The sequence below is a fragment of the Micromys minutus genome, assembly GCF_963924665.1.
Source record: "Micromys minutus genome assembly, chromosome: 18".
NCBI lineage: Eukaryota > Metazoa > Chordata > Mammalia > Rodentia > Muridae > Micromys > Micromys minutus.
In genome coordinates, this window is record NC_137953.1 from 21,099,211 (window position 1) to 21,117,553 (window position 18,343).

General features: G+C 37.5%; 1 protein-coding gene across 1 annotated transcript in view; it reads right to left on the bottom strand.

Annotated features, from left to right (window-relative positions):
- Positions 1-18,343, bottom strand: part of CCSER1 (coiled-coil serine rich protein 1) — a gene marked incomplete at both ends in the record, with an annotated part of 925,644 nt that overhangs the window by 344,543 nt on the left and 562,758 nt on the right. Inside the window, 1 exon segment of the mRNA XM_080931819.1 lies at positions 13,710-13,754. Coding sequence (XP_080787945.1) covers positions 13,710-13,754 — 45 coding nt within the window.

The window sequence follows — 18,343 nt, forward strand, 5'->3', positions numbered from 1 at the left end:
TTGCTTAGTATGTCTCTTACAACAAGGACCAGTGATGCCACAGAGTCTAAACTAGAAGCAATATCCTGCTATAGAGTAGAAAACAGAGGTAATTATGTGGAGAAAGTTACAGAGAAGAAACTCCAAAGGGTTCCAGCTAACATAAAGCAGAATGGCTAGAATTAGGGAACAAAAATCAAGAAAATAAATTATTTCTTATATTCAGATGGCCAAAAATTTTCATTTCTGGAAAAAAAAAATGGACTTTGACACTACTACTTTTTTTTCCGCTAAAATTTTAAGATTTGTTTATCACATCACTTGGTCATTAAACAAAGCAAAATGACACTGTTGACCCATCACTTCAGTCCAGGATGGCCTCCTTCTACACAGGTCCTCTGGTTTACCTGAAGTCGCTATCAATTTGCCAGTCAGTTGGTCCCACGGAATGGATATGGGCCTTCCCTGATTCTCCATGCTGGACTTAGTGGATAAGGAACCACCTCCATTGCTCCTTGTCTTATATCAGCAGTCACAGCCATTTAAGAGGGGTATGTGAACAGTGAGTGTTTGGGAGAGCTTTGCTCCTGAGTACCTTCCTTCACAGAGCTGCAAGGGCCTGGGCTTCTGAATCTAGGCCTACTCTCTCAGCCCCATTATCTTTATTCTAGAAGTTTACCCATAAGCAGCAACCCTGACTGTAAGCAGCAGTCTGGTTACCAGTTAGGGAGAGGAGAGCATCAGAAGGTTTGAAACCGGGAGACAAGAGAATCTGCACGTAACTATAACACCAGGAGCTTTGTGCCACCTCCAGGATGCTGCTGGAGTGGTCAGCTTCATCATGGGAAACATGCTGATTTCTGTAATTATGAGAAACTTTCCCAGAGTTGTAATTTTTTTCACTGACATTTTCTTTTCTTGAGTCACGTTTAAGAACTTTTCTTCTATTGCTCTATTTGAACTGCTTTGTCTGGCATCAGTAGGAGACAATATGACACCACCTGCAGTGACTTCATGTGACAGAGTTGGTTGATACCCAGAGGTGGCCTCCTCCTTCTCAGAAGAGGAGAGTAAAGGGAAGAGGCTGTGTGAGAAGGGGACCAAAAGAAGTCATTGGGATATAAAATGAATAAATGAATTAATAAATTAATAAATAAATAAATAAATAAATAAACAAATAAACATTTAATTCTTTGTGTTGTGTGTGAGAGGAATTAAAAGATAATTATTTCTATAGTGGGCAGATAGGCAGGTACTTTCACTTTCATTCAAAATGGCCCAACACCCACCTAGTGATGGCTTGGGTGAGTGCTGTAGAAGTTCCCACGTCCTGCCTTCCACAGCAGCCCTGCACTGTGTGGAGCAGACACGGGACCCCAAAAACCTAACAGTCTTGTCCTTACCCTTTTGGTGGTATTTCCTCCTGGAGAAGGTCTTTACCGTGTGGTGATTTTAAACTTTCTTGCCTTAAAACATCAAACCATAATTTTGCTTTCACTTAAGTAGAAGGAATGGCAAAACACCCTCTAAATTTGTGACATACCACACCTAATAGAGTATAAAATACCTAGATTCTCCAAGAAGTTGGACAGATACCAGCTCTAAAAACCTCCCTAGTGGGAAGTATGTTTCTCTCTTCTGTGGGGTATTACCTTCACTTTTTAAAGACAACTATTAGAGATATGCTATTTTATTTGGTTCTTAACTAAAGATAGATATTTTCATTCAGTATATTGAGATTATGTTTCCTTTTTCCCAGTGGTAGTTTGCTCTGACTGCCAACCTCTTGCCTTTTAATTCTTAGAAAACAAAGAAATATTCCTAAGAAAAGACCCCTAGGCTACACCTTATGTTTCTCCAGCTATCTTCAAGTTTTTATGGGCAAGATGAATGAAGAGACGATATGAGGTTCTTTTTGATGCTTGGTATCCTCTCCGTCTATTTTTCTATGTCCTCAGAGATGCATGATGGAGCATCAGAGAGCAGCTAGCCCTAGGATGCTGTCTAATGAGAGATACATTTAGTGCTGAGAGCAGCCATTTGTACTCTTTAAAGCACACACTAATTTTTGATGGCAAGAAAGCAACTATTCACAATAGGGGCACAAAGATCCCCTCTGGATATCCCCAACTCTAGTCATGGGTATTGCAAATTCATTTATAGCTGGTTTATGCTGCCTGTATTTCTAGCCAGATTTCCCCAGCTGGGAAGATCTGACAATGTAATATGTTCAGGTAGGTAAGGAGTTAAGCAACTGGGAGAGGGGAGACAAGTTTTCAAAGGCAGCTTAAAACTTTCAAACATTCAATCCTCAAACTTCTTGTCACTGTGTAGTTAAAAATAAATCAGTACAGGATAGCCTATTGCTGACTCGAAGCCAAAGGGAAATTGACATTAACGAACATGGTAAGAAATTTCCTTTCCTAAGCTCATATCCTGGGATTATGGCCTTAACAGATCAAAAAGATAAAACCCACAGTAATAGAATGGGGAACAATGTTTCTTCTTGAATGACCAAAGTCAGAGGTTAAGTTGCAGTTCCTGGCCCAAGGTTGACTCATCTCAGACAGATCATGACATCACTGGCCAGTCAATAAGACCTACAATTAGCAGGTTCCCTGCTCCTGCATCCTCATTTTCATTTCATTGACAATCATCCCTAAGCTTTCTCTGTCTTCTGTTTGTATCTTTGTCTGGGGAGGCATTGTAGGGGAGGGAGCATTGGAAAGCTCAGGCCCATGCACTGAAAGGCAGTTCTCCAGTTCTCTGCTGGCATTTTCTGTGGCAATGTTCATAAAATATGGTGATGCCCTGAGGAACGGGCAGAATGAGATGCAAGAAATGCAGTTTTTAAATGTTAAGCTAATGAGTTCCATCCCTTCTTCTGCACTTAGTGACCAAAGAAAACTCACATGTGCTCTCACCTGTTAACACTGTGACTCACTGAAGAGTGAGAAGCTGGCTTGGAAGATGTTTATAATACAGTCTAATAATTCCAGAACATGGTATACTTGAGGGAGGTTATCAGCCCTTAGTGTTGATGATGATTAATATTAAGAGATGTTATAAGAATGGGCACAGATGCAGTATGAATGATGCCCATTATGAGAAGAAATTTGAGTGCACTTAGAGAGGTTCATGCTCAGAGCAATCACTGTATGAGATCACAGCAAGAATGCAATGAGAAGTCACAGGAGAACAAGGCCAATGGCACTTCAATACTGGCTTTAAACTAAAAGATTTTCATCATCAAAACCATCCAATAGTGGCACTTGCTGTGGCAGCCTCAATGGACAGAGTGACAATAGTAATTTTTCTAAGGCTGATAGTTTCAAAGATTTAACATAAGCATCTCTAAAAAGTGTTGGAATATATTAGAATGTAAAGAATCAGGGTGATATTCAGAGGGAGCTCTCCCTTCTCAGAGGACAAGGAAATGGGGAATGGGAAGAGAGGCTGTGTGTGGCAGGTACTGGAAGGAGAAGGACACAGATATTTGGATGTTAAAATGAATAAATTAATTAATGGATTAATGAATGAAAAATCATATATATTTTGCTATAGGGTATTTGAATTCCCTACATAACTAGTGCATAGGTGACATAATGATCACCTAGAGGAGGCTTAGGATGGGGTACTATGCTCACGTTAGTAGCAAAACTTATCAACAGTATTCTCTCCCTGTCACCCTCTCCAATGCAGTGCCTTGGCTTTCCCCTACACTGGGAAAATGTGCCCTCACTGCACCAAAGTCCTCTTCTCACATTGATGCCAGACACTGCTATCTCTTGCTACATATGCAACTGAAGCCTTGGATCTCACCATGTGTGCTTAATGGTTGGTGTTGTAGTCCATGGAAGTTTTGGAGTATTTGGTTCATTTATAACGTTGTTCTTCCCATGAGGTTTCAAACCCTTTCAGCTCCTTCAGTTCTTCCTCTAGCACCTTCATTGGGGTCCCCATGTTCAAACCGATGGTTATTTGCAAACAAGCTCATCTGTATCTGGCAGATCCCCTGAGGAGGCATCCATATCTGGTTCCTACCATTAAGCTCTTCTTGGCATCAGCTTCTGAGGAGGGATCCAAATCAAGTTCCTGCCAGTAAGCACTTCTTGTCATCATCAATAGTACTTGGGTTTGGTGGCTGCATATAGTGTAGATTCCCAGGTGAGCAGCCTCTGGATGATCTTTGCTTCAATCGTTCCTCTTTTTGACCTTGTATTTCCTCCTGTGAATGTTTAATAGCTGAGTAGTCCTCCATTGTGTAAATGATCACAATTTTTTTGTATCCATCCCTCTGTTTAAGGACATCTGGGTTCTGTCTAGAGTCTGGATATTATAAATAAGGCTGCTATGAACACAGTGAAGCAAATGTACTTGTTACATGTTGCAGCATCTTTTGGGTATCAGTCCAGGAGTGGTATAGTTGGGTCCTCAGTTATTACTATGTCCTGTTTTCTGAGGAACTGCCAGAGTGACTTCAAGAGTAGTTTACCAGCTTGTAATCCCACCAACAGTGGAGAAGTGTTCTTCTCTCTCCACATCCTTGCCACCATCTGCTGTCACCTGAGTTTTTGATCTTGGCCATTGGTATGAGAAGTTATACATAATATCAAAATAATCATAATAAACATTCTGTATTTTCAAGTGGCAAGTGGCTTCTACTTGTAATGGCTAAGTGAATCACAGTGTTTGTCACTATTTACACCAAAATAAATCCTTTCCTGATAAAGCCTGAACCAGTTCATCCAGATAGCTAACTAGAATCACATTTAATACTCTAGACAGACACTTTTGACACACTGACTAAATTCCCCACTCAGAAACCTAAGCATTCCCTCTTATTGCTTTTGGGTACTACTATGTTTAGCTTTCTTTGCTTGATCAATAATTTAGAATTTCAGTTTGTTTTTTGTGGCACTTTTCGAGGTCAATGGTCAGCTATCATGCTGTTCCTGTAGGGTGCACTTAGAACGCATGCCTCAAGCCCTGGTATTTGACTTAAGTTTTCCTCAGGTCTTTTGAGTCTCCCAGACAGTGAAGTAAATAGTTCAATTTTTATATAGCAGAGCCTAAACTATCACTGCTTTTCAATGGCAAATTTGTTGCTCCTAGGATTGAAGATGCCTTTTGTAATCAACAAAGAAATGTATCTTCCATTGAAATTCTGCTCTGTCGCTTGAAATTTCACTGTTGGCCTCTTATATGACCCTCCTTATGATTCTAGTCTAATGCCAAGGGCACAGAAGCTGTTGCCAGACTTTAGATAACTGTAGAGAACTGAGCTTTGATAACCCTTCAAAAAACTCCTAAGAGTATTCCAGCGATGTCTTTCTTTCACAGAGTTTCATTTTGTACGTGAAATTATTTGTTTGGTCTCCTGTTAGGTCCTTCCAGTAAAATCCCTGCTTTTGGTGTATGTCAACCCATCTGTATGATTCAAAGTAGAATAATTGCACCCAGTACAATGTGAAATTGTTGAGTAATTTTTCAGGAACATATTTACCCTAGCATAACTTTAATTTTTGCCTAATAAATGGTAATTTAAATTATTGCTTAAGCATGTAAATGATTTTGTGTGTGTATAACCATGTATGCAACTATTTGCATGTCCGTGTCTTGTGTCTTTTGTGTATGTGTGTGTGTATGTGTGTGTGTGTGTGTGTGTGTGTGTGTGATAGGTTACTATACTTAAAGCTCTTAGCCATGTCTGGGCCATTTTGAATTTTTTCTTTATTTTGGTTAAGTAATGATAGGTCCCTGAACCACAGGAATTGGCATCCTGGACTTGCTTTCCTGCATTCCTAACACGGCCCCAGCAGAGTAGATAATGTCTGGTCTGATGCAACTTCCTGGCATTACGTTTCAATCATTTGCTCACTAATCACCATTCTTTGTTTGCTCCCAGAAATGACCAATCTTACACCCAAACAAATCTTTCAAACAGCTTTCCTGCCTTTGTCTATAAGCATCCCTAGTTGGTGAACAGAGAAGTTTGACTCTTTAAAAAGGAACCTAATGCATTTCTTCACATCACATGTCCACATTGCTGTTTGTCTTCTCCCTGACTTGTCAAAGATGCTTTTCTCCTCTCATGAGATGACATCTAACAGCTTCCCTCCTCCATCCTTTTAATTAGTTTCTGGGGAAATTCTTTCCTGTCACTGTTTTTGTACACTTTGTAATTAGCCAGACCCTGATTTGTGGCACTTCTTGTTTTCTGCCCAGGATATCACTAAAACTGTGTCTGTGGCTTCTTACTCTATTGATGACTATAGCTATTATAAATGTACTGGCTAGTTTTGTGTCAACTTGACACAAGCTGGAGTTAATCACAGAGAACGGAGCCTTAGTTGAGGAAATGCCTCCAAGAGATCCAGCTGTAAGGCATTTTCTCAACTAGTGATCAAGGGGGGAGGGCCCAGCCCACTGTGGGTGGTACCATCCCTGGGTTGGTAGACCTGGGTTCTATAAGAAAGCAAGCTGAGGAAGCCAGGGGAAGCAAGCCAGTAAGCAGCATCCCTCCATGGCCTCTGCATCAGCTCCTGCTTCCTGACCTGCTTGGGTTCCAGTCCTGACTTCCTTTGGTGATGAACAGCGATATAGAAGTATAAACTGAATAAACCCTTCCCTCCCCAACTTGCTTCTTGGTCATGATGTTTGTGCCGGCATAGAAACATAAGACAATAAGTTTTCTCTGTCTTGATGGATATATTCTTTTGTTGAAGGTTGTTGAAGTAAGAACAAATGAGAACTTTGAAGTCTAGAGTGAAAATACCTGAAGCACGTGGAAAGTGTGAGTATGTGGTTCAAACCTCATCAACCAAGAGACTCTAGATTTTTCCCTCTGAATTATTGTCCTCAGAACCTGAATCTCTATTCTGTTCTATAATAGGAAGGAGAGAATTAAAAATTCACCAGGTTAATTGACATATTTTATATCAGTTTTGATGCCTTGTTTGGAATTTGTCATCTCAACCCAATTTAGAGTATAAAAATTCTCTTCGAGGTATGCTTAGTTTCAGATACCCTGATTCTGGTGGATAATAAAATATCCTAATGGGTAAGTTTATCCGTTGATTACCACAGTCTGATGGTAAGGCATAAGGTCTTTTTTTTTTTTTTTTTTTTTTTTCTGATAACAATTCTCACATTAGAGAACAGTCAAACTGCTGCCCAACTAGAAGCTTTTCCCCTATTGATTAGCATCCATTACTGGAGGGAACTTGGAATACAACCAGAGAAAAAAGGTAGTCATCAATATCACCTAGTTACAAATGAGCAGCAAACAACAACAAGCCTGCAAGACATAGTGGTGGGAGAGTGCCAAAAATGTCAAAGACATAAACCAGATTTATATTGGATTTCCTCTTGATGAGATGGACCCTCCCCCTCTCCTCACCAATGTAGCCAAGAATATATCACTCTACAGATCCAGGGGAAATCCTACCACTAATATTCTTTTAAAGGAACATACCGATAAAAGGGCTCCTACTTGTATCACTATACAAATAGACCTGTGACTTACTCAAGACTCATCACAAAATCTGAAAGCAGATGGAACTAACACATGGATGCAAAACTGGACAATGTGCAGAGAGTAAAAGACTTTAGAGCACTGTTGTAAATCAGTTGTTTTCATCAAATTCTTTCCCTTGAAGCTCAGGGATGTGTGCTGAAGGGGGAGGCAGAAAGATTGTAAGAGCCAGAGGTGGCAGAAGACTCTGGTTTCTACATGTAACAAGACTGACAAACTCATGAACTCACAGTCAAGTGAGGCATCATGTACGAGATTTAAACAGACTTATGTAACCTAAAACAACTGGAAACACAATCTCACACAAAATGTCACTCTTAACCAAGAGGTAATCTGATGCTGATAATTTCGGAGAAACACAAAATCCATTTGGCCCAACTGAAGTGTCACTGTGTCTATCAACCAAACTCCAGGAAAGCCATAGTTCTAAGTAAAATATTGATTAATGAGCATATTTATTTCTCAGTTCTTTTTCAAATTTACATTTTAAAGGAGAAAAATATGCATATTTTATATTTTACCAAGTCCTAATTGAAATCATACCACAAATCAAGTGAATCTTCTAGGCAAGAGTGATGAGCCATTAAAAAAAAATCTAGTTAAAAAAAAAGGAAGGATAGCAGCTGGAGAGATAACTCAGCAGTTAAAAGCAATTGCTGATCTCTCAGAAAACCCATGCTGAGGTTACAATGGCTTAGCAGGTAAGGGTGCTTGATATCTGAGTTATTTTATCAATGACACGATGTGGTAGAGAACCACATCCCATAGGTTGTTCTCAGACATGTAGCATACAAGGTCCAGTCCAACAGAGATGTGAACACATATATACTCAACAAATAGATGTAATTTTAAAAATATAAAATTGAATACGAATTGAATTTTACCATATTTTGAACACTAGACAATAAGCAGAACATGAAAATGCAAGCAAGTTCACATCACTGAAAACGCCGGCATGTCCCATACTATGAAAAGCAGTACCACTTTTTTGGGGGGTATAGAAAAATCTATACCCCAAAGTTCATTGTTTTCATTCTTTTGGTGGCTTTATTCTTACTATCTATAAGCAATTTTTTTCCTGTTTTTCAGCCATGTTAAGAGAAAATAATTAGGATCTACATATAAAGATAGATAAACTCTAATCTTGAAGTTTCATTTTGCTGTAGGTTTTTTGCTTACAACAGAGCTATTAAAGACACACATACAAACACACACTCACACACAAACACATCTGTGGTCACAAAGTGATACAAAATATTAAATCTTAATAGAAAACTAAAAATTATATCCAAGGCTCAGAGTTCACTGAGTAAAAGAGAGAGGAAAGAGGATAAGAATCAGATGTTGTGGCTGACCACATGAAAACCATGTCTTCTGGACACAACAGGGCAGCTCATCCTGATAAGGGACAGAGGATGTGGCATCATGTTCAAAGCATGTGCAAGAACACCACAGACCAGAGCCCAGAGGGCAAAAACAGTCATGGAGCTATAGATAACTGCTTGCTGCAGGAAGAGGGAAATTGGTTTGCCCTAGTGGGTTGACCGTCCTATAGTGAAAGGACAGACATCTAAGAATATTTGGGCAGAACTGGTCTTCATATAGAAAGAACAAAACAAAACACTCCAAGAACACAAAAGCTGGGTGGATATGGCAGTGAGGGTAAGTCTTGGAAGAGGAGGAGGAGTCAGTAGGACTGAAACATGTATGACACTCTCAAACACTTAATAAAGATGTATTTTCTTTCTCAGGTTAAAAATTATTTACTAAATCTAAAAAATCAGATTCTCGAAGATACTGCTACCCTGGCACATGGGACACTTATTTCTATAACTTTTCATAATTTTGTTCTATTTTTTTAAAGTCAGACTTTTATTCTTTTACATTATTGAAAATAATTTTTTTCACTGGCCTCTCAGTCATCTAAGAAATAGGAAAAATTATATAACCTAATTAAAAATACCTGGTAATGCATTATCTGAATAATACTTATCATTAAAACACAGATGAAAATAAATATATGTGATTTTTTTCATGCTACTTAAAGTCATAGAAAAAATTAATTTCAACATTTAGAACAGAATTTATCTCATTTTCTGAATTTCTTCCTTTGGTATCCCAGGCTATACTAATTTTAATTTAAACTAGAAATGAATAAGTTTTCAAGACATAAACAATGCAAAGCTATGTAAGTCTGATGGCAAAGACATTCAAGAGATGATAAAAGAACACTTTCATGAGGATATTTCATACTTAACTAATACCTTAAGTGGAACACCAAGAGAAAAATGTATATTTGAAAATTATAATGACTCTTAAAAATATAAGAGGAATATACCACCCCCCACTAAACCACTTGATAAAAAAATAACACTTTAAATTTGCCTGGTATTCTAATAAAACAAGTATAAATGAAAATAACTTTTCTGAGAGAACTTATTTATCTCTGTTTTATTTTGTGAAGCCTGACTGAGGCTTTTGAATAAACTGTAAATTCCCTGTCTTATTCCCTGTGAAGTGAGAAATGTGGATTTTCGCTTGGACAGTAGTGTCCTGGTCTGGCCTTCCTGCCTGGCTGTTAGCCTTGTAGCAGGGTTCTCCACTTACCCAAATAGTACACTATGGCCTAGTTCAATTTCCCATGCATACCTAAGCTGTTGTCATTAACTTGAGAAGTGGATACAACATTTTCAGTGACATTTCTTAAACCTTATAAATATCTGCCAGTTGGTCCTTAGTATTGCATCCATCAACACCTATTGGGAATGTCTGTCATTTGAACTTGGACAAAGTAATTCATCTTAAGTGGCATCAGTGTAGGTAAATCTTTATCAATCATGATGGGCACACAGTGAAAAATTGTAACAGGCTACTTGTAGGGCATTGAGAACACCCATGCCAGTTGAACTGTTCAGAGCCAATGCTGCACTTATTGGTAACTTGCACACATTATGGAAGAGTTGAGAAAAATCAGGGAGACTCTTGTCACTTATCAAAGTCTAGGGAGATGATAATTGCATCTTTGTTTATAGGTGATCTACCTCTGAGACTGGGCAAAATGCTTTCTGCCACCAATTGTCTCTGATTGTCTCCAGCTTCGCCAAAGTTAGTTAGTTATCCTAAGACACATCACTTTTTAATTCATGGGTAAAGTTAACTTTGAGTAGTTAGAAAAGAATTGAAGGCTTCAGATGACCAAGGGACACCACAACTGTAAATAAAGAAGTTATGTTGAATTTTAATTGCCCACACTTGTTTTCTATGTGCAAAGAAAAGAAAGAGTCAAATGGAGATGTCATTACTAAGCCAACTTTGATTTGATGATTAAATGTCTTCACAGTTATTAGGGACCACTGTTTAAATCTCTCTCTCATGTATATATATATATATATATATATATATATTCATAAACATAATACATACATAGTATATGCTTTATACACATATTATTAGACTTTTTCATAAGCCATAAATACTTGTGAGGAAATATATTTTTATTTAAAGTACACCACTGGCATATTTCTTACACATCATTTCATTTATAGGAAAGATAAAATAGGAAATGAGAAAATTAGAAGCAAACTTTAGTGAGAACTCTTTTCAGTGAGGATCAAACATTGTGTTTTTAAACTGATGTTAATTTTAAAAATAATTATCCTGGATGAAATTAATGGTGTTTACCATGGCTTAACAATATGACCCTACTGATGCAAGGATTTAATGTTTTTTCCTCCATACTATGAGCCTGGGATCATCAAACAAGGATGGAGGACCAGGGACAATGATGCTTAGTGGGAATCATTGCACATGAGGCAATGGGATCTGTAAGTCAAGCATGTTGGTAGTTCTGAAGAAAAGCAGTCGCTGTACCTTTAAAAGGTTCTGATGTCTCCCTCAGGAGCCATTGCTCCACCCAGTCATGCTGGAAAGAAGTCAGGTACCCTTACCTGCTGAGCCACCTTGATGGATATCTCTTATTCAACGTTAAATATCTGACTCTTGCTTTACTTGTATAGAGACTTTGATTAAGACGGTCGTTGAGTTCAGCGATTATGTTTTATTTCTATGTATCAGTTAATATATTGCCATTAAAGCTCTAAAAGCCAGGATAAAGATTTTCCTTTCTTTTAAACTCTCTCTCTCTCTCTCTCTCTCTCTCTCTCTCTCTCTCTCTCTCTCTCTCTCTGTGTGTGTGTGTGTGTGTGTGTGTGTGTGTGTGTGTGTGTGCTGTATAAGGGTGTTTTATCTGTATGTATATTTGGGTATTACATGCATGCAGTGTCTGCATCAGAAGGAGGAATCAGATCCCCTGACCCTGGAGTTGCAGATAGCTTTAAGCTGCTGTGTGGATGATGGGAACTGAACCTGGGTCTTCTCTTAGAACAGTAAGTGCTCTGGTCCCTATCTTTTCTTTTTTATTAACTAGAATTATTTAATAGATCAGCACTATTAGATTGTATGATTTATCTGATTCATGGAATGAATTTGATTATGATTTGATAAAATGTCAAGTGTCCCTGCCTGTTTTTCTCTTTTAGCACTTTAAAGTAATAAAAGAACTGAGAATTCATAATGCTTAAGAGTAAAAAAATTTTTTTAATTTTTATATTTATTTCATTTGTATACAATATTGTTGTTTGATCATGATTTTTCGTTACTAGACACCTCCTTGATTCTGCCACTTACCTACTGAGTCAACTTCCTTCATATTTATTCTCTCTCTCTCTCTCTTTCTCTCTCTCTCTCTCTCTCTCTCTCTCTCTCTCTCTCTCTCTCTCTCTCTCTCTCTCTCTCTCTCTCTCCCTCTCAAAAATGAAAATCAAAACAAAATGAGAACAGCATCAAAAACAAAACCACTGACGCAGGAAGTACATTGTGTCTGTTCTGTTCCTGAGCATGGGGTCTGCCCTAGATGATGATGGTTATGGTTAACATACCCAGTGACACTCCAGTGGACAATGCTGATTTTTCCCTTCCTCACAATTATCAATTGCAACTGGTTTCTAGGTCAGGGGTGGGATTTTGTGTCTGCTTTCCATCTGCAGCAATGGAATTTGAGTTACATGACTCTGCAGGTCTACACATGCTGCAGAGTGAGTGCATGTGAGTGCGTATGTGCATCAGACTTAGAGTCTCGGTTCTTAAATGATGAAACATTTCTAAAGATTGTTTCCATATATCACCCTCTCCTATTGTTTCTCTGATGTGAGACACTTAGAGAAAGCGTGCCTTTCAGGAGAAAACAAGAGTAAGGGCAGGGACTCTAAATGATTAGCAGCTGGAGAAAATTCCCATGGAGAAATTAAAATAGGGAGGAAAGGAGCAAATGTTGCTCTAAAAGGAAGAAGTCCATATGTAGAGATAAACCACAAGTGATGGAAGGAAGATTCTTTCCTTATTCAGTCAGAGAAGAACAACTCTAGTTTTGCCAATAATTTGTTAGATAAATTCGCAGAAAATAATAATAGGTTTTCTACAAAGAAATTACTGACTTATTGAATAAAATAGTCTGTCCTTCCCATGACTCCAATCAACGTGGAATTCAGAATCAAACTTTTGTCCATCAGGAAGAGAGAATGTCAGCAGTTGTCACAACCCTTTGATTAGAAGATAAAAACATTCACTATATGATGCCATATTGCCTGGAAGCTACAGTGTGAACCCACTGTTTATAAAGCATTTGAGGAAATCAGCATTTATTAAAACGACTTAAGAAGTTTGGTGTGACCAGAACAACTGCACATCAACTTTATACATGTCCCATCCTGACATGAATTCCCCTAAATCCAGTTGGCATTCTAAATATTATGTTACAAATTTTGTTGGAAAGACCTTTTTGAGCTCTCCGAGAAACATGCTGCTGGAGAAACCCATTTCAATAGAAACACTTTCTCACAAGGATAAGCAGTAGTTTCTTCAACTTCAAAGAAGTAAGCATATATGTTTACTTACATAAATAATAACTTTATTTAAACATATGTATCACATGCTTTCACCAGAATGAATGGAGATATATAAGAAAATATATACATACATATATGTATATATACTCTTACATATATGTATATATGTGTGTATGTATTTACATATGTTTGAATATATATTTACAATATCAATGTCCTTAGTCTTTAACACCATGCCACCACAACTGTGTTCTCTTCTTCCCTCTCCTCTTCCCCATATACTTTCTTACCTCTCTCCCTCCTTGTACAGCCTCCAGTCGTTTCAGGCTTAAACCCTGGAAGAAAATAAATACATATAATACATAACCATGTACAAGGAATTAACTCATAATCAGTATTATCACAAGAACAATGTAGTAAAGGAAAGTACTCAGGATTTAGTGCTCCCAAAGAAATTCACTTCTCTAGTGTTATGTGTGTTTTCCATAGTAGAAGAAAATGTGCTATTTCTTTTCCAGTCCCAGGTACTGCAGAAGCCACTGGTTACCTTGCAAGACCCACACCACACACAGCCAGTACTGCAAATAGCATAGAAATGGCATCAAGAAACCCTGGTCACAAAGACAGGAATCTCTTAAAATGGTTGACCCTACGTTCCTGAGGAGCATGTGCTTTGTCAAGAAGCATAACAAGAAAGGCCTGAAGAAAATGCAGGCCAACAATGCAAAGGTAGTGAGTGCACACGTAGAGAGATCATCAAGGTGCCTGTGAGGCCCAAGAAACCAAAGGGTCCCAGCTGCAAACTCAGCTGACTTTCACTGCTCACTCAAGCCTGGGAAGCAGATTCAAAGCTACATGGCCAAGGGTTGGAGGCTCTGCCAAGCAAAGCCCAAGGTTCAAACCAAGGCAGAGGCCAAATCTCCAGCTCAGGTCCGGTTTTTGGCTCTAGTTCAGGCTCCCAAAGGTACCCAGGCCCCTGTGGAGGCTTCATAGAAAAGCCCACCTGACAATGTGAAGACAGACAGGCTGCCATGAAAACTATTAGCAGAGGAACAGTGACCTATGCTGTTTTTACAAATAAACTTGAAGCAAGATCTCCTAAAGGAACAAAAGAAAGAACGAAAGAAAATAAAGAGAGGAAATGTAAGCCTAGCCAAATATACACTATGCTTTCTAAAGGTGAAGGTTTAACCTGTTTTTGTTGTTGATGTTTTCTATCAAGCTAATTGCAAAATGTGTTTGTTACACAAGATGGAAAAATAGACTAATTGATTGCTTATCTGATATCTATCTATCTATCTATCTATCTATCTATCTATCTATCTATCCATCTATACAATGATTATTTGTCATCTATCTTTATTGAATCAATGAAATGTAATAAGGAAATATATATCAGAAGATTGATTTGATATTAAGAACAAATGATATATTTAATTCTTGCAGTAAGGCCTGCAGTGGTGACATACCTGGAAGAAATGAAGTAAAAGTTACATTACCCACAGTTAAGAGTAACAACAAACAAGGCTACAGGATGGAGATGGAAGGCATAGAAAGAACTCCCTCCTACAGAGACAGTATCACTTCTGAGCACACTACTTGAACCCCACAGCCCCGGCATCACTGCCATTCATTGCAATGCAGAAATCCAGATTCTACCCCAACACAAGTGGTCATTAATTGTTTGGAATTAAAGAGGCATACTAAGGGTTTATGTGTATTCCAGCCAATGAGATTAAATGGGATTAATGGGATTAAAGGTCTAGGTCACCCAGACCTAAAAGTCTTTATATGTGATCCCTTGTCAGAGTAGTCATATTGGTAGATTGAAATCCCTCTACAGTGAAGTAATATGCCACACTTAGTGTATCTTGTCTACTTATTTCATCATTAAAGAAAAAGTTAACTGTTTCCACCATTAATTAGCAAAGATGTTATAACAATGCAAACATTTTGTAGGCAAAAGGAGATTAAATTATCCAGTTGTTTCATTGAGTATCAGTGTATATGATTAGAATATTGTGCAGTGTTGTTTTTATAGATTGCTGTATGAAATTTCTTTAATTATTCTGATAAAACTACTGAATAAAAATATTACATAACCCCTCCTCCCCAGTTTACAAATTATGCATTACTCTGTTGACAAACATTCTAGAATCCACTTCACAGCATATATAACTGAATGGCAGCCTGCTTTGGAGCAGAGGGATTTGTCTTCATTTAGGATACACTTTGAAAAGCTTTAACTTCCAAGATAAAAAGTATGAAGAAGAAAAAAAAAAACACATCTAAAACATGGAAGCTAATGATATAATATTCTAAAGTAGATTCATACGCACAAGTATTGACATTTTGGAGAAGTATTTAGAAAGCAGGTATTAATTCAGAATCATGTCTTTTAAATCTTTAGTTCCCAAATTCTGTGTCTGGTCTCCAATATATTTCACAATCAATAATTACAATCAAGTTCAAGGTAATTTTTGTGCTTCTGGCTAATAAAGACCATAGCTAGCAAATCTGGCCATTATGGAGGTGGGATGAGACATAACAATTTTGCCCACAGTAAAAGCTGACATTGTTTGTTTTCTCTTCTTCATCTTCCAACTCATTCTCTACTATGACTTTACCATTGCTGCTGCAGCTATGTTAAAATATAAGATTACATTGAATAAAACAGTTGTGCTCTTCCTTGAATTTGCAGAGTGCAATTTTATAGGAAGCGTTGGTGAATAGACACAGAGTGTAAAACTGGGGAATTACATATTAAGTGTACAAGCTTAAATTATTATTTAAACTATCTTTGGCATGGTTTGTTCTCTCCTATAATACTTTGATAGCTACCATTTGAGAAAAGTTTTTCAAAGGTGGTAAAATGAAACTCTTTTTTCTCCATACAATCTTTCTGTTCTTAACCTTTCCCTTTAATTTTTCAGGGACTTAAGTTAATCACTCGTTACAGTGCGTCACTGATCCCTTTATTGTCAAGGCACTTCTTTGGCTTGGTTCCTTATTTTGCATATTTTCTAAAGTTATATTGACAGGTTTTTAGAACATTTTCTAATCATCTTATTTTATGTCCTTATATATACTTTATATTATCATCACAAATTTTTCGCTCACTAAAAGCTTTCATTTATTTTTACATGATATAATGACTTGATTGTTTTGCCCTTTGCCATTTCTAGGTGTATTTCTATTGGCTGAATTTTCTTCCTGGTTATAAAACTCAACCATTTTTTTTTATCTCTTCCAGTAATGTTTTGGTCTGCAAAATAATGTAAATTTTATTTTGTGAATACTGGATTTTTCTATATTCTCTTACTAGAATAAACTCTTTCAGACTTTTAAGTTTTTGCTTATTTGGACTAATTCCTCTGTAGCTTGGTTGAAAAGAAAGGGAAACACCTAAGTTAGCTTGTTTTTTTAACTACTGCTGTTTCTAAGACTCAGCTCAGTAAGTTGCATGGTGAGGAGCTAGTGGAAAATGCACTACCGTGGCTGAAGAGCACTCTGGGCTGTCTAAAGAGCTGGGACCTGCACTCACCTTCCTCAATAACCACCTTTCTGCCAGTTGTTCTCTCCCAGCAATGTGGAAGATTAGAACACATAGGTAAAGATTCCCAAAGACTCTAGGGGCAACCCCAATCATTAGCATCAGATTCCATTAGCTGGGCTGGAACATTTAAGAGGAGAGCTTTCTTTTCAAGAGCATCTAGCCTCCTTCCTGCATTCTACCTACCACATGAGGAAAAACTTTGGCATTTCTTATGATCTTTATTATAACTACTGAAGCACAATGAATTTATTCATAAGGAAATTAATACATTTCCACGCTGTTCTCTGAGACAGTTCGGCTTTCAGAAAAACAAATAAGATCATCAACAATCAAATTATTCATGTGGGTATATGCCAATTAGTGTGCATATAATCTAGCTCCAAAAACTAATACAAGAATTTTAATTTATTTGAAATCCACTTCAATATTCGTTAGATTTAGTAGAAATATAATATCTATTTAGGATGTCTAAAGTAAATTATATTTTAAAATACTCTGGAGAATGTGACTTGGGAAAACATTTTCTTCACTATATGTATTTTCTCACTAGACAGGATAAATTCATTGCATTGATCAAAATTAATCACCTGAGACCAAATCAAAATGTTATAAATTGTAGGTAGAGAGAATAATTACCCTGAAGCAAGTGTTCTGCAGCATGCTAAATTAAGATGGTTTAGCAAGGCATAAAGTAGAAAAAGCTATTAACTAGAAAAAGCAGAACCTTTTACCCAGATTTTCCCAGTGCTCAGAAACTTGTGTACTTGCCCCTGCAACTGTGTGGGGGTAGGGTCAGTTAGATGGGAAAGTGGGGGCAGATGGGTAAATGTGTGATGTCAGCTATGCCTGAAACCCTGGCCTGTATGACACCAAGCTCTTCAAGACTGACAGAACCCTCTTGTAATTCGTATTATGCCATGTATGTTTACTGGGATCTACTGTAACCCAACGTTCTTAAAGGTATTATCTAGAATCACGATTTGGTTGGTTGATTTTTTTCAATATAACAGCATATAGGATAGAATACATATTTTACTCCCAGTACTGGAGATATTGCCTGTGATGATTAAAAATTAAACCTGAAGTGTTTTGAGTTAACTGCAGAAAGTCAAAATTCAGTATTCAAAAATCTTAAAATGACTGTGTAATGTTTTATATTTAGTCTCAGCCACCAAGGCACAGGAGACAATCACGGGCTCTGTAAGTAGCTTGGAGTTCAATATCACCATCTGAGGAACAGAGAAGCTTGCAGCCAGAAACTTGATTTATGGTATGTGGCAGTTTCTGAATTTAAATCCAAGTCACTGGGGTTCAGATCCATAATTATCTTTCTTTAACAAAATTTTTCTAATATATCTATCATCCATC